Below are 21585 nucleotides of genomic sequence, written 5' to 3'. Positions count from 1 at the left end.
ATGTCTAGTTTGATGAAAAGAAGGACTGGGGAGACAAGATAGCAGTGTTCCAATATCTCAGGGGCTGCCACAAAGAAGAGGGAGTCAAGCTATTCTCCAAAGCACCTGAGGGCAGGACAAGAAGCAATGGGTGGAAATTAATCAAGGAGAGAAGCAACCTAGAACTAAGGAGAAATTTCCTGACAGTTAGAACAATTAATCAGTGGAACAACTTGCCACCAGAAGTTGCGAATGCTCCAACCCTGGAAATTTTTAAGAAGATGTTGGATAACCATTTGTCTGAAGTGTTGTAGGGTTTCCTGCCTGGGCAGGGGGTTGGACTAGAAGACCTCCAAGGTCCCTTCCAACTCTGTTATTTCATTATTTTGTAATTTATAACCTAAAAGATATGGAACAGTTTGGCATGCGCATAAGCCCTTAAAATTGTTGATTGAGTGTTTTAACATTGCCAAGTCATGGCAGAATCCATGTTTCTGAAGCTTTCTCCCAGCAACAAGATCCTTTGATCTCTGGATGAATCCACCAAGACTTAATGGGAAGGAATGCCAGGGATGAACCGTTATTCATCCATTTTTATTGTTACCCCATAAATGTCAGCCTCAGAATTATTACATGGTCAAGTCAACTGAAACACACAGTGCCAGGGTGCCTTAACCTAACTTGGGTAGTTAGACGTAAATGGGGCTGATTTAGTAGGAGTTAGGCAGATAGTAGTACAGCTTACAACGGGCTTCAACTTTGCAGAGTATTGTTCTAAGTGATTTTTTTTAGCAAGTCTATTCTTTTCCTCTCTTCCATTCTTTGCCCCACTCCCTCTGTCTGTGCTTCCTGCAGTCCCGAGTTGTATATTTATTAAATTTATATCCAACCCTTCTTATTTTTACAAACAACGCCAAGACAGTAAACATAACCTAATTTTCTTTCCTCCCCCTATTTCCCCACAATAACAAGATTGTGGAATGTTTTAGGAATTAAGATTTGGAGAAAAACGAATTTTCTTTGCGGCATGCTTTTTGCATTTTGCTTAAAATTACTTTCTTTTAACAAACAGAGTGGGATGGGCAGGAGATTGTTGGGGATCAGGGACGATGCTCCTCAGACACTGAGAACTATCAGAGTGACAGGGATTTCTGAAATGGAGGGGAGGAAACGGATGAAATCCAACAGGTTCTGACAGGTTCTGGAGAACTGGTAGCGGAAATTTTGAGTAGTTTGGAGAACCGGCAAATACCACCTCTACTGGTCCCACAGTGGGGTGGGAATTGCAATATCCTTCCCCCAGGAGTGGGGAAGGAATGGGGATTTTGCAGTATCCTTCCCCTGCCACGCCCACCAAGCCACACCACACCCACCAAGCCACAACCACAGAACCGGTAGTAAAAAAAAAATGGATTTTGCCACTGGAAAAAACCCTCAAAGATGTGCCGTATTTGCATATTGGATGATTGGATAACATGAATAGATGTACTCTATATGTTTAAATGATTGTGATTGATACTAGAAGTGTACATTGAAACACAGAACAATGAAAGAATGAAGGATGAAACTTTAATATAAATAGATGTGAAGAGATAAATAAGGAAAAGATGAATAACAAAGCCTGTCTTATATTTCTTTGAACCCAAAATAAGCGCTTGGCCTTATTTTCGGGGAGGTCTTATTATTTTGGGGTGCGTGGAGCAAGACGGGGCTCCTCTTGCCATCTTATCTGATTTCCAGCTCTGCATTTAAATATTTTCGGGGAGGGCTTATTTTCAGGGGGAGGCTTCTTTTAGCGCATGCGCTCAAAAGCCTGATTGGGCTTATCATCTGGGGATGTTTTATTTTCGGGGAAAAGGGTATACTCAAAAATAAACCCACCCATGCATAAATAGACCCTTTTATTAACCAAATACCACGAAAAATGTGATTCCAAAAAACCAATATGCCACCTCTGAACTTTAGCAACTGAGCAGCTGTTCCCAAACCCCCAAACCTCCTGCGCGAGCTGCACTGGCTTCCGGTGGTCTTCCGGGTGCGATTCAAGGTGTTGGTCACCACCTTTAAAGCGCTCCATGGCTTAGGACCGGGGTATTTACGAGACCGCCTTCTGCCACCAACAGCCTCCCACCGGCCAATACGCTCCCACAGAGAGGGGCTCCTCAGGGTACCGTCGGCCAAACAGTGCCGACTGGCGACACCCATGGGGAGGGCCTTCTCTGTGGGGGCACCAGCCCTCTGGAATGAGCTGCCCCTAGAAGTCCGTCTTAACCCCGACCTGCGTACCTTTCGCTGCGCTTTGAAGACCTTCTGTTCCAGCAAGCCGGGCTGGCCTAATACGAATTTTATAATGGGTGTATATGTGTTTTAATTTGTGGGCCAAATTTTTATATATATTCGATTCTAATTGGTTTTAAATTTTGTATATCTATGTGTTTTAATATGGCTGTACACCGCCCTGAATCCTCCGGGAGAAGAGCGGTATAGAAATTTAATAAACTATAAACAGTTATAAAAAAGAACAAAAGCTGCAATTTAGTCGTTCGTCTGCCTATCAGTAAATCAAGATCTGTTTGGGCAAACCATAATGCTCTTTGCTAGCACAAATACATTCAGAGTAGAGCCAGAAGGGACCTTGGAGGTCTTCTAGTCCAGCCCCTTGTGTGAAGTTTCCGAAAGATGCCCTAATTAATGCTCCTAATCAAGCAGGGGACCCTAGACCTGTGATGGCGAACCTATGGCACGCGTGCCCAAAGTGGCACACAAAGGCTTGTCGCCTGGCACTCACAGCCTTGCCTGTTTGTCCTCTGGGTTTCTGGCGCACATGCGCATGCAATGATCAGCTGTCCTTTGTGCGTGCAGCAGGGCCCAAAACCGGTGAGCACATGCGTGCCGGCCACCTGATTGTTGCGTGCACATGCGTGCTAGAACCCGTGCACGACATTTCCACGCAACCTTCGCGTGGAAACGTTCGCCATCGCTGCCCTGTACCATTTCAGACAAATGACGGTCCAGTCTCTTCTTAAAAACCACCCGTGATGAAGCCCCCACAATTTCTGAAAACAAGTTTAATTGTCCTCCCTGTTAGGAAGTTTCTCCTTCATTCCAGGCTGCAATCAGTCATGATGGATGAAATGGAGAAATTGTAGCGGCCGGCGGAGAAAAGCAAAGCTTGTTTGCTTTTTTTTTTCCTTGCACCCTACCCAACCCCCAGCTTCTCCAGAAAGGGCTGTTAGGAAGCACATCTGCAGTTGGGTGTCTCACCCGTCGCCCAAACATCCTGGAGGAGCAGCGACAGCAGCTCTTATTCCGAAAAAAACCCCCCTTTTCTCCAGCCTGCCGCTCGCTTGCTGTTTGCTGACGACAGGGAAGTAAGACGGAGGCGAACTGTCCATTCCATTTATGGCGAAGCGAGGCTAAAACCACCAGCAGAATATAGCAAATATATTTTTTTTCCAGAGGAGGGGGAGCAGAATAGGTAGGTGAACAGATTTCTTTTAAAAAAAAAAAAAGAAAGGAAGAAAGAAAGGAAGAAAGGAAGAAAATCTTTTCCGGTGTTGGGGAGAGCTTTTCCCGTCAGAAGGGAATTGCAGGGAGGGACTAGGAAAGATGGTGGCTGCAGCTGAAGCGTTAACCCCCCCTCCCCACAAAGAGAAATCTGCATTCCTTTTAATCCGATTTGCAAAACACGGGTAGCTCAGGACGGGGAAATCAGCCGCGGTTGAAATTAGAAATCGCTCTGAAAATTAAAAGAAAAGAGCCAGCTTCTCTGCAAAGGGGACAGTGCCGCCGTTCAGCTGATTTGAGGTGGGAGAGCTTTAGGGATTTGTGCCGGGACTCTGCTTTGGAGAATCACATTGTTGTTGTTGTTGTTGTTGTTGTTGTTGTTTTTCCTGCTCTCAATCATGGTTTGACACGTGTGTGTGCAGCGATGGGCACATGCGTTTCATGTTTTGTGGTACCTTTGTCGGGCTTGCAGTTGAGACTGGAGGCTGGTTACCTGGGCAACTGGCTGATCAGGCCTAATTTCTTTGCAAAGAGGATGTTTTGTGACACACACACACACACACACACACACACACACACACACACTTCTTCCTCTGATGTACAAGTCAAAATCATTCAGATAGAACACAGAGTAACAGAATTGGAAGGGGCCTTGAAGGTCATCTAGTCCGACCCTGTCCCTGTTCAAGAAGAAGACTCTATATACCCGGGATGGCGAACCTATGGCACGCGTGCCGTCGCCACAGTTCAGCCCTGCTGCGCACGCGTGCGCATCTCCCACCTACTAACTGGTCTTCGGGTCTCTGCCACGCATGCACGGAGGAGGGGCATATGCAGGGGGCCATGCGCGCATGCACGGGGGAGGGGCAGTAAATTTTGGGCCATTTTACAGTCTTTCTTGCCACAGGTGTTAAGTGAATCACTTCAGTGGTGAAATGTAAAATTTGTTCTGTGGGTGTGGCTTGGGGGGTAATATGACTGAGTGGGCGTGGCAAACTATTTTTTTTTAACTTTTAAAACCATTTTTTCTACAACTTCTTTGGCCAAAGAGGTTGTAAAAAAATGCTTTTAAAAGCCTCTGACAATCCCAGCTGACTTGCCTGATCGGCAGAGGCTTTTCTTTTTTTTTAAAGCCTCTGACGATCTCAGCTGACTTGCCTGATCGGCAGAGGCTGCTTTTTTTAAAAAAAAAAAAAAAAGCATTTTTTCGGCCGAAGAGGTTGTAGAAAAAATGCTTTTAAAAATAAAATAAAAAGCCTCTGATGATTGCGCGGCTCAGCTGTGCATGGGGGTGGGGAGGGATTTTTTTGTTACCGGTTCCCCGAACCACCCACCGCCATCGCTACCAGATCAGGCGATCCGATCCGAACCGGGAGCATTTCACCCCTGCTTCAGTTGTTAAGTTAGAATTCCTGTGAGTAAGGAAGTCAGTTGTTAAGTGAATCATGCCTGATTTTTGCTGTGCTTGTTGAGCGAATCACTGCAGCTGTTAAGTAAACATGTGTCATTAAGAGAATTTTTCTTCCACTGCTGGGGATGGTTGCAGATAATGATCACATGACTTCAAGATGCTGCAACTATTATAAATATATGCCAGTTGCCAAGCATCCTCATTTTGCTCATATAAACTTGGGAACGCAGTGACGGTTGTAGGAGCAAGGACCAATCAAAAGTGCCATTGTAACTTCTCTAAACAAATAGTTGTATAAACATTGAACTTGGAAATGATATTAGGGGAAAAAAATGTGATTGTCGGTATAGAGTAAATCAAGGCTCAGCACAGGAGATGACAGATTCGTAGAAAAACGTTGAACGCTAACTTGGTAGTACAGGGGTTTAAGGCACCCTGTTATTAAGCTGGTTATTAAGACCAGCTGCCTGCAATTACTGCAGGGTTCGAATCTCACCAAGGCTCAAGGTTGACTCAGCCTTCCATCCTTTCTAAGGTAGGTAAATTGAGGACCCAGTTGTGGGGGCAATAAGCTTGACTTTGTATAAATATACAAAAAGGATGAAGGCTATTGCTGAGCACATTGTAAGCCGCCCTGAGTCTCCGGAGAAGGGTGGCATATAAATCAAATTTAAAAAAAAAAAATGAAAGTAAATATCACAGATAGGTCTCTGCGATTTGAATCCCCCTTTTAAAAAAAAATTAGTTAACATTACAACAAACTGGAAATGTGTGAATAAGTGCCTTTTGTGCAGAGGCACGTATCAAAATAATAATCAATGTCGAGTAAGTTGTTTTCATCTCCTCTTTTACTTCAAATATTTAATACACTTTTTAAAGATAATTGCCTGCCATGGCTGTTTTTTTCCTGGAAACACTCAGCAAAATTCCAAAGAGTCAACTTCTATTAAAAACAAAATTAAAGCCCATAAAATAAAGTAGATAATGTAATTGTAATGGGGGGGGGAAATGGAACCAATATTGATATAAGAGAGCTGGTATTTTTTGTCATAAAGCCAGGATCTGAACAAGGAAACTTGGCCAGAAGGAAATGAAAGTTGCAGCAGAAATTTGGGGAATTCTATCTGAACTGTTTCAGGAATCCAGCTGGATGCTTTTCTACACTGGCTGTATTTATATAGCTAGTCCTTCACTTATAACCACAATTGGGAGCATTATTTCTGTTGTTAAGCAAGGCAGTCGTTAAATGAGCCACTTCCAGTTTTGCAACTTTTTTTTTTGGCCATGGTTGTCAGGCGAATCAAACTGCGGTTGTTGTGTGAATTATGCGGTCATTAAATGAATTTAGCTCAGGGGTGCTATTCAGCAGCTTCTGACAGGTTCTGGAGAACTGGTAGCGGAAATTTTGAGTAGTTTGGAGAACCGGCAAATATCGCCTCTGGCTGATCCCAGAGTGGGGTGGGAATGGGGATTTTGCAATATCCTTCACCTGGAGTGGGGAGGGAATGGGGATTTTGCACTATCCTCCATCTGGAGTGGGATGGGAATGGGGATTTTGCAGTATCTTTCTCCTACCACGCCCACAGAACCAGTAGTTAAAAAAAAAATTGAGTTCCACCACTGATAGCTTCTCCCAGTTGAACTGGGTTCAGGACAGGATAAGTGCTAGAGTCTGAACGAAAAGTATAAGAACTACACCATGTGGATTAAATGTCAAAAAAATCAGTAGTTGATACATGCAGTCTTTTTTTTTTGGAAGATCTCCTGGTTCCTGTTTAAATTGAAAAGATCTCATGAGGTTCCCAGTTTGAGCTTTAGAAGACCAAATGGTCCAGTTACAAATCTTTCCAGGAAAGAAGAGATGAAGCAATTTGAGAAGGAACGCATCATGGAGATTTCTTGGCATGTCCTCCCGTTGCCGGAGTTTGATCTTTTGAGCGCCATAATAAATCAGCACTTTTCTGCCAGATGCATTCTCTGAAAAGTTGAAACATGTTTTTAGCCTCAGTGTCAGGTTTCGATGCTATCTCAAAATAAATGAATTTCCAAATAAACTGAATTTCCAATGTCAGTGCTGGGATGCTGACACTTAGCACATCTGCAAAAAAAACCCCACAACCCCCAAACAATTCACTGTCAGGAAATTGGTCTAAGCCGAAATCCTATCATGGTTGGAAAGTTAGGGTAGATTAGGGGTCGGCAACCTTAAACACTCAAAGAGCCACAAAGGTCCTAACCGGAAGCCCCCCATTCAATTCTGGAGCCAACCGGAAGTCCGGTTCCCCCACCATAGAGTTTCCTCCTAGCACGGCATCCTTTTTCCTCTACCTGTCCTAATTGAAAGCCCTATCAATTGTGGAGCCAACCAGCGACAGGAAGCCGCAGCAGAGGGATGAAAGAGCCACATGTGGCTCCAGAGCCGTAGGTTGCTGACCACTGGGGTAGACAAAGATTTTGCCAACCAAAAAGAAGATCTTTTTAGATGTCTATATTTAAATCATGGAAAAAATGCTGGAGTCTCTTCGGTGAACTTGGGGAGCTATAAAGCTCTTCCAAAGAAGGGAGGGGGTAACCAGTGATCCTCTGGGCAATGACCTTAACCCTCTGGAGCAGGGGTCTCCAACCTTGGCAACTTTAAGCCTGGAGGACTTCAGCTCCTGGGAGTTGAAGTCCACCAGGCTTAAAGTTGCCAAGGTTGGAGACCCCTGCCCTGCAGCGCAGTCCTATCTGCCACTGTGCAATTGGCAAACCATACACAGGTGAAATGTGTCCGGGAGGGTGAAATGGGAGAGTACCAGTGGAAAGAAGATTTTGGGGTCAGAAATAGGAATTTAAAACCCAGCTAAACAGATAATGGGTCTCCTTTGGGAAAGATATGGTTGATTCAGTGCAAATCCCACAGTGGCGAGTGTTATTTCCATTTGCGTGCCTTTCCAGTCCCAACCCACTGGGCTGAGATCACGACCAAGTTTTGCTGATGTCATGAAATCCTCTAGTGACTGGGGCTCATGCCTTGGCATGAGAGGTTGGGAAGGAAGGGAAAACAACCATGCGTCATTTCTAGTTTATGTACAGTGTTTAGACATGCCTGATTTATTCGGCTTTAATCCTGCTGCCTCAACCGATGACTAGGTCTCAGTGGTGAAATCTAAAATCTGTTACTACCGGTTCTGTGGGTGTGGCTTGGTGTGTGTGTGTGTGGGGTAATTTAACTGGGTGGGTGTGGCCAATTTTTTTAATATATATATCTTTTTAAAACCATTTTTTCTATGGCAAAGAGGTTGTAAAAAAAATGCTTTCAAAAAGCTCTGATGATCCCAGTTGAGTTGCCTGATCAGCAGAGGCTTTTTTTCTTTTAAAAGCCTCTGACGATACAAGCTGAGTTGCCTGATCGGCAGAGGCTTTTTTAAAAAAAACCAGTCAGCTTGGATCATCAGAGGCATTTAAGAGAAAAAAAAGCCTCCGATGATCACACGGCTCACTAGGCATGGGGGGGGGGGGGTTTGCAGGTATTTTTGCTACCAGTTCTCCGAACCACCCGCCTCCATTGCTACCGGATCGAGCGATCCGGTCCGAACCAGGAGCATTTTACCCCTGCTAGGTCTACATACCATGTTATCAATAGTACAGGTAGTCTTTAACTTACAACATATCATTTACTGGCTGTTCGAAGTTACAACAGCACTGGAAAAAAGTGACTTACGACCATTTTTCACACTTACGACCATTGCAGCAGTGGTCGTGTGGTCAAAATTCAGGTGCTTGGCAACTGACTCATATTTAGGATGATTGCAGTATCCCGGGGTCAGGTGATGATAAGAAAGGCCATGAAAATTAGCATACATGATGAATAAAAGGCTGAGAAGTTTTATCAGTGTCATGTCGCTAGAATTAGTTTAGAAGGACCATGGTACACTTCTTTATTTGAAAGGTAAATCCCGTGGAATTTATTATTGCACCCTCTATACAGGAATTGTCACCTAATGTTCAAGGCCAGATTGGTGCTAGATCAGGGGTGAAATGCTGTCGGTTCACTCTGGTTCGGGCAAACTGGTAGTGATTAAAAAAAAAAAGCTACCGGTTCCTCTGAACCAGTATTTCCAATGATCAGCCGTGCCGCACGATTTAGCTTTGCTAGAAAGCAGGAAATCCTGCTTTCTAGTGAAGCTAAATTGCGCGGCACAACTGATCCCCCTCCGCTGTTCTACTTACCTTCCTAAGCCTTCTTTTGGAGCGCCCTGCACATGCGCAAGCAGCACACATTTGGCGTGTGGCGCGCATGCGCAGCCAGCAAACCGGTTCAGATTTCACCACTGATCCTCCCTAATTTATTAGGCTGTGAAAAGTGACGACCGAGGATTTGTACTTTCAGACTTGCAGGATTCTGCTTTTCGTAGCTTTACAATATTTTACAATTAGCTCATTGGGTCTGTTTCTTGTCTAAACTACCTGGGAAGGCTGACAGTTACCCTCAGTTTCAGCCCATCTTTAGATCGATTTTGCAAGAACCGATTCGGGGGTGGGGGGTGGAACTGTGCCACATTTCACAAATGTTTTAAGCTGACAGCTGTCCAGCTAACCCGAAACCACCAAGGAAAAAGTGATTATTCCTGTCTCTATGGGAATCCAGTCCAACTGTGTTTATTTTGGTACTGTACAACATGAGTGAAAACCTGAAAAGCTCTTTCTTTCCCCCTGTGTCTTGTGTTTGTTTTGGTTTTGCTTTTTTCATCCTCTGAAACAGGCAACTTTAAGCCTGGAGGACTTCAACTCCCAGAGTTCCTCAGCAAGCAAAGCTGGCTGAGCAATTCTGGGAGTTGAAGCAGGGGTGAAATGCTACCGGTTTGTCCCGGTTCAGGAGAACTGGTAGTGATAAAAACTACCGGTTCGGGTGAACCAGTAGTTTAAAAAAGCTACCGGTTCCTCTGAACCAGTATTTCCGATGATCAGTTGTGCCGCGCGGTTTAGCTTTGCTAGAAAGCCGGAAATCCTGCTTCTAGCGAAACTAAATTGTGCGGCACAGCTGATTTCCCCTCCCCTCGCTGTTCTGCTTACCTTCCCAAGCCTCCTTTTGGTGCATACGATGCATGCACGTGTTCAGCGTGTGTTTGGTGTGCACTGCACATGCAGCATGCATTTGGCATGCAGCACGCATGTGCTGCCAGTGAACCGGTAGTAAACCAGTTCAGATTTCACCACTGTGCTAGATGAGAGTCAACGGAATTCATGGGAGCTGGACTTGCGCCTCTTGTGGCAACACAATGATTCCATACTGATGACACGTTTAACCTTACCTTCCAGCTGATCCTGCTCTTCTCCTACAATAACCCAGGTAGAAAGAATGACCACCCACTTGGTGGCTTTAAAGAAGAGTAGAATTGCTCATGGGGAATATAGTTTTTTCAATGGTAGCTCAGTTCTGATGGCTAAATATCGCCCTTTCGCTCAACTTCCAGGAATAGATTTATGGCACAAGCTGGAGGAATCTTCTACTGATAGATATTTGCTTTTAGTTTTGCTAAACACTCCATGATGATTTGAAATTAAAAGTGTGGTTGAGAGCCATTATATTACAAAAATCGTGATAAGTAAAGGAGTTAGACTGGGTTACATTATATTGTTCAATGATTACCGTGTTTCCCTGAAAATAAGACCCTGTCTTGTATTTTTTTGAACCCCAAAATAAGCGCTTGGCCTTATTTTTGGGGAGGTCTTATTTTGGGTTGGAGCAAGACGGGGATACTCTTGCCGTCTTATCTGATTTCCAGCTCTGTCTCCCTAACCCTAACCAGAGGAAATGGCAGGGACCGGCTGCGGATGGGTTTAAATGTTTTTGGGGAGGGCTTATTTTTAGGGGGAGGGCTTCTTTTTGAGGGAGGGCTTATTTTGGGGAAACACGGTATATAAACCCCTTAATTGACAGGGTAGTGGGCATGATGGCTCACCAGTTAAAGAAAGACACTGAGCATGCCAGTTCGAAAACTCACAGTTGGGGTTTGAGACCCGAGCAGCATGTGATGGGATGAGTTCCGGTTACTTGCTCCATCTCCTGCCCACCTAGCAGTTCTAAAGCATGTAAATGTGAGTAGATAAATAGGTACTCCTTCAGCATTCCATGCACCTCGGCATAAAGTCATGCTGGCCACATGACCATGGAAATTGTCTTCAGACAACACTGGCTCCCTCAGCCAAGAAACGGAGATAAGCACCTCTCCTTAAACTCGGACACGACTGGAGAGGGAAAACCTTTATCTTTAATTGACAGATCATCACCACAGTTGGCACATAAGCATGTTTCAACACTCTAAAAGTGGGTGATGTAATGATATTGGTGTTAATGCAGGTTGATCTCAGGAGGACCTTGCAATCCCTTGTGGAATTCTGCTCAGAGAAAGTACTTGAGATCAATTAGGACAAACATACCAATTTTGCAAAGTGCTCTAAAATCCTTAAACTGAAAGGGGCATGAGCTACACCAGGTCAAACCATGTAAGTACTTGTGGATAATATTTACTTTCTACAGAAAGTTAGAATGCAGACTTATAATATACTCTGTATAATTTGCAGAAAGATCAAGTTTGACTGTTCAAACCTTTTTTAAAAAAAAATCTCAGGGAACATTATATATTCCAATATAAGAGAGTATCTGTAGCTGCAGGAGAAGAGCAGGCAAAGCTGGAGGAGGTGGAGTTAAGCATGTCTTCAGCTTAGAGTCGTTGCATTCCCACAAATGGTCCAAGTCCAACTTCTCCTGAATTCTCTAGACCTGTGATGGGAAAACTATGGCATGCGTGCCACAGGTGGCATGTAGCACCCTCTGTGGGCACGCTAGCCGTCACCCCAGTTCAGCTTCGCCGTGCATGCGTGTGTGCCTCCTGCCGGCTGGTCATCATGATTCTGCTGTGCATGTGTGAGGGGGTGGGACGCGTGCGTGGGGGCCATGTGCGCATGCGCTGCCTGAGGAGCTGGGCACATGCATATGCGGGGCCACATGCATGGGGGCCTTGCGCACATTACATTTGGGGGGGTTCAGGTGCGCACATGCGCATTTGCATGCACACACACTTTGGGCACTTGGTCCGGAAAAGGTTAGTCATCACTGCCCTAGATCCTAATCTGGTGCAACCCTTAGTACTGAACTTCAGTTGACTAGATTCTTGTACATAGACCACAGCAATAAATCTGATTTGCAACATAACAGTTTATGCTGTAATCAGCCCAGAGTCTCTTCAAAACGAGACAGGCATTAACATATGGTCCTGATCCTTTGTGCCTGACAGTAGCTCAGGGTTGAACTGTGGATACTGTCTCTGTTTATACCTTGGTTGTAATTAACAGAGTTAATTACTCTGTAATTAGAGTAATAATAAGGGATCTTGTAGGTCATCTAGTCCAACCTCCCGCCCAAACAGGAGACCCTACACCATTTCTGACAAATGGCAGTCCAATCTCTTCTTGAAAGCCTCCAGTGATGAAGCTCCTACAACTTCCGAAGGCAACTTCTGTTCCATGGGTTGATTGTTCTCACTGTCAGAAAATTTCTCCTTATTTCCAGGTTGAATCTCTCCTTGATCAGTTTCCATCCATTATTCCTTGTCTGGCCTTCAAAGGTGCCTTGGCAGCCCCTCAAATATTGGAAGACGGCTATCCTGTCTTCCCTGGTCCTTCTCTTCACTAGACTAGCCATGCCCAGTTCCTGTAACTGTTCTTCATATGTATAAAAGAGGCAAAGAATCAAAATCACGTGAAGTATTAGTTCCACTTTATAAAGCCTTAGTAAGGCCACACCTGGAATATTGCATCCAGTTTTGGTCACCACATTGTTAAAAAGATGTTGAGACTTTGGAAAAAGTGCAAAGAGGAGCAACTAAGATGATTAAAGGCCTGGAGACTAAAACATGAAGAACGGTTGCAGGATTTGGGTTTGGCTAATCTAGAGAAAAGAAGGACTTAGGGGGACATATGATAGCATTATTCCAGTATTTGAGAGGCTGCCACAAAGAGGAGGGAATCAATTTATTTTCCAAAGCACCAGAGCATAGGACAAAGAAACAATGGATGGAAACTAATCCAGGAGAGAAGCAACCTGGAATTAAGGAGAAGCTTCCTAACGGTGAGGACAACCAGTGGGAATAGCTTAACTTCAGAAGTTGTGAGTGCTTCATTCCTGAAGATTTTAAAGACGAGACTAGACAGTCACTTGTATGAGATTGTATAGGTCCGTGATGGCAAACCTATGCCACGCGTGCCACAGGTGGCACGCAGAGCCATATTGGTGGGCACACGAGCGTTGCCCTAGCTCAGTCCCAGTGTGCATGTGCGCACCAGCCAGCTGATTTGCGGGCCTTCTGGGCCTCACCGGAAGTCAGGAAACAGGCTGTTTCTGGCCTCTGGAGGGCCTCCAGGGCGGGAGAGGCTGTTTTCGCCCTCCCCATGCTCCAAGAAAGCCTCTGGAGCCTGGGGAGGGTGAAAAACAGGCCTACCGGGCCCACCAGGCCATTGCGTGTGTCAGGCTTCGAGGTCGTCTCAAATAAATTGCATTTCAAACAAAATCTTTCAAGGAAAACTCCTATTTATTAGGCACGACATTCTACACCCGACTCCATCGAAGCCAACACTGACTTCCAGACCCAAAACCCTCCCTTTCCGTTCCCCACTCCCCTGCACTCATTGGCCATCTTCCAAGTCATTCTACCCCTAATCTACCGCTCCAGCTCAAAGGAATTCCCCCCTCCCATCCCATCTCCTAAGGGACATTATCTCCAGGGAAAATAAGTAGGTGAAAAGTCAAACATCCCTTTCCAGACTCCTTCACCTCTCCTTCTTATGTCAGCACTAAAGTAAACGCAGGTTGAAATGCTGACATCGTGCCAAAAGCAGGGGTCGCGCAGGGGAGGGTGTCGCGCGCACATGTGCAGGGTGTGTGTGCATTGAATTATGGGTGTGGGCACGCACACACGTGACCCCCCTATACTCCCCCCACTTTTGGCATGAGACAGCAAAAAAGGTTAGCCATCACTGGTATAGGTTCTCCTGCTTGAGCAGGGGGTTGGGTTAGATGACCTCCAAGGTTCCTTCCAGCTCAATTCTGATTCTGATTCTCTCTGAGCTTGGTTGTTTTCATGCAGACATTTTATTACCTGGCTTAAGTAACATCTTCAGAGAGCACCAACAAGTTCATTATATATTATATAAAGGCGCAGTGGTTAGAGTGCAGTACTGCAGCTACTTCAGCTGACTGCTAGTTCAGCAGATCAGCGGATCAAATCTCACCGGCTCAAGGTTGACTCAGCCTTCCATCCTTCCAAGGTGGGTAAAATGAGGACACAGATTGTTGGGGGGCAATATGCTATTTAGTATACTGTCTTTGGTGTAAGCCGCCCAGAGTCCTCGGAGAGTGGGCAGCATAGAAATACGAATAATAAAAAAAAAGAATAAAAAATATTCCAGTTGCAATTCAATTATTTATTACTAAAATCTGAGTACAGTGTACAGTGTAGAGATAGGACCCATAAATACACTTTGTTGACGGAGTCTTAGTGTTTTTGAGACATACAGTATCTTCCAGATACTACAATGTGTATCCTGTGTTCTTCTCCAACTTGGAAGCTGCTGGACTCAAAATTGATGGGATGACATGATGCAGTACCCTAAATTATTGCTTAAAAAGAGTTTTTTGCCCTAGTGGTCTTAATTCCCCTGTTCTCTTTTAGTCAGTTTTATCAGTAAATGAAAAAGCTTTATCCTATAAAAGTTAAATCACTGTAGCTATTCTCAGGAAGAAAAGGCAGAGAAAACCAGAAAACCCAAACCCAACCAGGGAGCTTAGCTCTTTCATATTTGCCCAGCCAAAAATACCTGAAACAGGTAGAAGTTCCCAAATATAGACGTGTTGTGACGTTAGCATCATTTATTATTATGCTTGCAGCTGCCTTGATAGGGACGTATAAGAAAATATGCTGAAACCGTTTGTTGGAAGAAATATCCATCTGGTTCCATTCCAGGCTGAGAGAAAAGACACTGGAAACATGGAGGCTGATTGGAAAGAGGGTTTTATTGATGAAACAGAATCACATGTAATTCTGGGCAGCTGACAAAATGGAGTTGAGAGTGGGTGGGTTTTTATACTTTCTTTGGGCTTTGTATTTGAGCTTCCTGTTCCTGTGCAAGAAACATGTCCTTTAATATTCTATTGGCTGTTGTCAGATACCTGTGGGGGTCATGTAGGGGTCATAGCTGGCTCTATAGGCAAAAGAGGAAATGCAAATTCTAGGTGCTTGTCTGAACTAATCTGGTCAACCTCTGCCTTATTGTTTGCACTGCTCTGTTTGCATTGCATCATCTGGGGGATGATGCAATGAAGGGACTTGTGTTCTGAAAGGGTATTGCAATTCCTATTGTGGCTAATGGCTTTCGTCCTGTCTTGAACCTTGGGTGAGGGGCTGCTGGTTCTAATCCTACTATTCTGCCTTTGTTTCAAAATATCCTGTCCTGAATGGATTACCAAATCTGCATGTCTAAAAGCTGGCCTCCTCAGTTTCTGCTTGGGGGCAGGGAGACTGGGGCTGGTTTAAGTTCTCCCTTTGAGGAAATATAACACCTTACCTTTTTAGTTTTCCTCAAAATATTTCATTCTTCGGGACGGGGTGGGGAGATACTTCCCACACCTTGAAAGACTGCAGAGAAGAGCAACAAAGATGATAAGGGGGCTGGAGGCTAAGGCCCACAATGAACAGTTAAGGGAACTAGGCCCTGTATGCCTCAGGGGTCTCCAACCTTGGCAACTTTAAGCCTGGAGGACTTCAACTCCCAGAATTCCTCAGCCAGCAAAGCAAAGCTTCAACTTTCGTTGAAGTCCCCCAGGCTTAAATTTGCCAAGTTTGGAGACCCCTGGTATGTATGCTGTGAAAGTTGGACCATAAGAAAGGCTGAGCGCCAAAGAATTGAGGCCTTTGAACTATGATGCTGGAGAAGACTCCTGTGAGTCCCTTGGTCTGCAAGGCGATCCAACCGGTCAGTCCTAGAGGAGATCAACCCTGACTGCTCTTTAAAAGGCCAGATCCTGAAGATGAAACTCAAATGCTTTGGCCACCTAATGAGAAGGAAGGACTCACTGAAGAAAAGCCTAATGCAGGGAACGATTGAGGGCAAAAGAAGAAAGGGACGACAGAGAACGAGGTGGCTGGATGGAGTCACTGAAGCAGTAGGCGTGAACTTAAATGGACTCCAGGGGATGGTAGAGGACAGGAAGGCCTGGAGGAACGTTGTCCATGGGGATCGTGATGGGTTGGACACGACTTCGCAACTAACAACAAACAACAACAATGAAAAATAGGATTAGGGACAACATGCTGGCTTTCTACTGGTACTTGAGGAGCTGTCACAGGGAAGAAGAGATTGACTTGTTCTCCAAAAGCACCAGAGGGCAGGACAAGAAGCAATGGGTGGAAGCTCAATCTAGAGAGTTCCTACCTGGGAACGAAGGAGAAATTTAAGTGAGAGCAATCAATCAATAGAACAACTTGCCTCTCAGAGTTATGGGTGTTCTATAGCTGGAGATTTTCAAGAAAAAAAAAAATTGGAAAACGATTTGTCCAGGATGTTATACGATCTCTGCCTTGGGCAGGGGTTTAAACTAGAAGACCTCCAAGGTGCCTTCAGTGCTATGATTCTATGATTCATTATTTCCCTATAGTTCCCTTGGTAGGAAAGTGTAAGAAAACTCTTGTAATGCTTTGTTTTGCCCATATGGAACAATGAAAGCATGGCTTAATTATCTTTTTCACATCATTTCTTTTGTCACGATATTTGTGCACACTCTTTGACACCATAAATAGCAAATTACTCAGGCCATCCGGATATATTTTGTACTGTGGTATTTGCTTTTTTGATAGGATTGATGTAGTCTTTCCGAATGTTACTGATTAAGGGGAGAATTGTATGGTTGTTTTGCAAGAGCCGAATAGCTAGGTTTTTTTTTATACCCATCGGTTGTTTTAGAATTCTGTATTTTAGTTTATCAGTTAGTCATTTTTAACTGCAGCAAAGCATTCACACTCTAATCTTACTGTTTTTGTTACATCTCAGCATAAATCTACCCTGTTTTCCCCAAAATAAGACACCCCCCGATAATGAGCCCAATCGGGCTTTTGAGCGCATGGCAATAAGGCCAAGCGCTTATTTCAGGGTTCAAAAAAATATAAGACAGGGTCTTATTTTCGGGGAAACACGGTAGTTTCTGATGATTAGGATAACATATTCTTCTTAGGTTAGTCTTGTTGATGTTACAGATTTGATGCTATTAATTCTGTATTTATATACTGTATTCATAGCTGCATGGATGCTTTATTATAGCCAACTGTGTCTTATTTTGCTGGTCATTGAGCAAAATAAGTTTCCAGGTTTTTCCTTCTCTTCATTTATCATCATCATCATCACTCTTCATTACTTTCAATCTCATTTTCTGCATAATACGAACAGAATAGATATGATACCTAGATTTGCACTGGGTAGATTGATTGATTGATTGATTCTTTCCTGCCTGCCTGCCTTCCTTCCTTCCCTCCTTCCCTCCCTCCTTAAATCCTTCCCTACTTACTTACTTACTCCCTCCCTCATTTCTTCCACCCTCCCTCCCTCCCTCCTTCTTTCCTCCCTCTCTCCTTCTTTCCGTTCTCTCTCCTTCCTTTCTCCCATCCTCCCTCCCTCCCTCAAATGGCTGTTTCACTGCATTGAGCAAGCCAGGTCTTTTTGTGTTCACATCCAGGAACAAATCAAAGGTATGCCACAGTTTATCTCTGGAGGTTTATTAGTATCTTCCCAGCCCCTTCCTGGGCTGGGCTGTAATATTTACAGTAACATTTCCTGAAGATAACAGTTAGTGCACCATGCAAACAGGTTTAAATCCTTCTGGCTCCAAGAGCTGCCAGTAGAAGAAGTGGGGAAGACAGAGAGAGAGAGGGACAGATTCTGGTGAGTTGTTTTTGTTTTTTTCCACTGAGGCCAAAGAGAAATTAACTCTGAAGAAGATCGATTTCAAAATACAGCGTATCTTCCAGACATCTACTCTAATCTTTCCTGGCCCATCTTTTAGTGGCAGACAATTTGTTCCGTACTCTCCAGCTCCCTTCTTCAGATAGTAGCAATCGCATATATTTTTTTTCATGGGAAAAAAAAGTATATAGTTCAAAGTCTGTAGTTATAGATCCTTAGTGAAGGTCGAGGAGAAGAAGGAGCGGTGGAAGAAGAAGGAGAAGAAAGAGTGGAAGGAGGAGAAGAAGGGGAGGAAGAAGGGGAGGAAGAAGAAGAAGAAGAAGAAGAAGAAGAAGAAGAAGAAGAAGAAGAAGAAGAAGAAGAAGAAGAAGAAGAAGAAGAAATTCTTGACATTGTTGTTATTCTGAGAGCCTCTTGAGTGACTGGCGTCAACCAACCCTAGCTGTTTTTCTAACAAGATTCTTCCGTTACGTTACACTAGAGGCTGACTTTGCACGAGGAGTCTGAGGTGGGAGTAAATTAATGGTGGGGAATGAGATGGGGGGAAGTGGTATTTGAATTACTGTAGCTTGTTGACATCTGTTCCATGTTTGTTTTCAACTTCTTTTGCGTCTCTCCGCTGCTGTCCAATCTTTATTTGAATGAACTAAAAAAAAAAAACCAAGAGAGACACATTTTTTTCCTCTTAAACTTCTTCAACCAGGCAAAAAAAAATACTTAGTCTTCTTTGACTTGAAAACATTTGCTTTTATTTAAAAAAAAAATATCAGAAAAGTGTGTTGTGCTTTTTGCTGTGTGCTTTGCATTGGATCTCCTTGTGGGTGGCTTGGGTGCAATTGCCATTCAAATGATTTCATTCTAAATAACCTTGTGCAAAAGTGGTATCGAAGAACTTAAAAACCATCTCTTTGTGAAGACCATCCTTTGAAGATTGGTTGAGGTATCATTTTTTTTTAAAGATTTTAGTGTCCGGCAATCTTCCATGTCGAAAACTGGGTTTTCAAAACGTTATTGAACATAGTTCGTTTTGCTGGATACGTCTTATGTTGTTCTGTTTTATTTATTTTTAGGTGTTGTGTGTATTTAGGTACTTTGGTATTTGAAAAAGCGATCCATAAAAATAGGAGCAATGATCAATATGTCCTTCAAAGTCTTATTGAGGACCTTGAGGCCAGTTGAAAATGGTTGATGGAATGATAGGCAGATGAGAAGGGTGCATGAGGAACATCTGAAGATGATCTTGCTGAAAATGGTAGTTGAGAAACGAACTGATAAATTCTGGACATTTCTGTAAATTTTAAATAACTGTTTGGTGTCTGAGTGATCTGAAGTTCCTTTTCTTTCACATTGGGCTTTTCTGCATTGGCTTATCTTAAACCATTTGACTCGCCACCATGGAACCCATATGAGAACTTTGCATTAAAATCCCTAGAATTCAATTCTGTCCTTGTCAGAAACCGAGATGGAGAAAAAAATGAAGAAGGTGGATCCTGTTGTAGTTATAATCTCCATCTCCACCCAGCTCCAAAGCTTTCTGAAAATAAGACATCTTCTACTGATAATTGTTGCCAGTGTCCTTTGTCTTGTGGCACTGGGAATCTTGTGGGATTTTTCCTGAAATCTTGTGGGATTTTCTAGAGACCTGTTGCTTTCTCCTGGAATTCAGCCATTCTGAAAAAATAAAAAAAATAAAATAAAGCCATAAACCAGGTTTTCCTCAGTCGGTAACATCCAGTCAGTGTGATAAAGTCAGCATAAAGAAGTCAGGTGAGAGTTATAGAAGTTGTAGACCAACATAGCTGGATCACGCTGGAGAAGGGTGATAAAAGCTCTCACTGGTTCTAATAGCTGGTTGGTTGTTGTGGTTGTTTGTTTGGTTGTTTGTTGTGCAGACTTTTGATATGTTTTCGGTGGAGATGATAGGTAGGTAGATGGACGGACGGACAGACATTGGCATGTATATTTGACCTTCAGTGTTATGGGTAAATTTAGTAGACCTGCTCCACAGTTTTTGTATATTTGATAAACTAAAAGACATGTTCCCAAGTACTTGTGTATATAGTTGTTTGTTTCAATGAAATGCTTACAATTTAATATCAGGAGAAGGCAACATTGTCCCCAAACTCATAATCTAGAACAGGGGTCTGCAACCTTAAACACTCAAAGAGCCATTTGGACTCGTTTCCCACAGAAAAGAAAACACCAGGAACCACAAAACTCTTCCCGTGCCTAACTATTTCTTGAGCGGCCACAAAACTAGCCTATGTAGTTGAATTAAACGTTCTGTTTTCTTCTGAATTGGATTTATCCATGGTTGGTCTACCGGGGGTTGAAAAGCTCAATAAATCGTGTGCCGGCAGATGTCACACATTGGCGCTTGTGACACACATTTTGAGCGACAGAGAGCCGCAGCAGAGGGGTGAAAGAGCCACAGGCGGCTCCAGAGCCGCAGGTTGCTGACCCCTGATCTAGAAAGACAGAAAGCAGAAGGAAAAACGGATAGAAAAATACCTTTGCAACCATTGATAGTTTGAAATGGTTACTCAGCAGGTCGAATCATTTACAGACTTAGTATGTATGTATGTATGTATGTATGTATGTATGTATGTATGTATGTATGTATTTATTTATTTATTTATTTATTTATTTATTTATTTATTTATTTATTTATTTATTTATTTATTTATTTATTTATTGGTTTGATTTATATGCCACCCTTCTCCGGAGACTCAGGGCGGCTTACAATGCGTTAAGCAATAGCCTTCATACTTTTGTATATACCTGCTTTGTAGGGCTTTCGGCTCTCCCCGCCCCCCGAGGCGGTGCTCTTTTTTATACAAAGTCAGCTTATTGCCTCCACAAACCGGGTCTATCAAGTGCTAAAAAGGTCTGCTTCTTAGAAAACATTTTTTTTCCTTTTTGTGGGTATTGTGCCAATCTTGAGATGAAATCGAAGCAAATCAACAAATTAGCGTCAGAAGGCAAGAGGAGTGATGGAGATCAAGATCCAAATCAGCCTTTATCCGGCACGTCACTTCTCCATTTGGTCTGTTTGCACATGTTTTCCTTCAAAACCCAGTGAAGAAAATGCTATGCAAATATTTTCCTTTAAAAAAAAAAAAAAAAAAAGCATGGTTAAAAATCGAAGTGTCATCCAAACTGCCTTCAGATCTAAAAGCAGACAGAACCTGGATGTCATCTTGAAGTAAACCTTAAGTAAACATCCTATCTATGTTTGTTTTGTTCCTAGAAAAAGATCTACAAGTACAAGAAAGTATTGAGTAATCCAAGCCGCTTGGAGGTGGTCCTGAAAGAAATCCGGACTTTGGTGGACATGGCATTAACTTCCCCTTTGCAGGATGAATCCATCCATCAAGCCCCTTTAGAAATTGTTTCCAAGTTGCTTTCAGAGGTAAGTCTTTGGCAATGATGTCTCTTCATTTCTGCTTTCCAAGTTCCAAGCCAACAAACTAGGATGCCCAGTACAACAGATTTTTAGGCAGAATCTATTATAGGGCAGTGCAATGGCTCTGTGGTTAAAATGTTGGGTTTATCAGCTGAAAGCCGGCAGCCCGGGGTTCAAGATCTGAGCATCGCGCAGTGGGGTGAGCACCCATCTTTGCCTAGTTCCTGCTCACCTAGCAGTTCAAAGTCGTGTAAATGCGAGCAGATAAATAGGTACCACTTCAGTGGGG

The 21585-nt window shown here is 43.5% G+C and overlaps 1 protein-coding gene across 1 annotated transcript in view; it reads left to right on the top strand.

Moving 5' to 3' along the window:
• CMIP (c-Maf inducing protein) overlaps positions 1-21585 on the top strand; it is a 190213-nt gene that overhangs the window by 124428 nt on the left and 44200 nt on the right. Inside the window, exon 4 of the mRNA XM_070953238.1 lies at positions 21141-21302. Coding sequence (XP_070809339.1) covers positions 21141-21302 — 162 coding nt within the window. The remainder of the gene's footprint in view (positions 1-21140; positions 21303-21585) is intronic.

The sequence above is a fragment of the Pituophis catenifer genome, unplaced genomic scaffold (genome assembly GCF_029215685.1).
Source record: "Pituophis catenifer annectens isolate HBS135680 unplaced genomic scaffold, rPitCat1.0.hap2 SCAF_13, whole genome shotgun sequence".
Classification (NCBI taxonomy): domain Eukaryota; kingdom Metazoa; phylum Chordata; class Lepidosauria; order Squamata; family Colubridae; genus Pituophis; species Pituophis catenifer.
The sequence above is the reverse complement of the archived record's forward strand: the minus strand, read 5'-3'. Positions and strand labels throughout refer to the sequence as shown.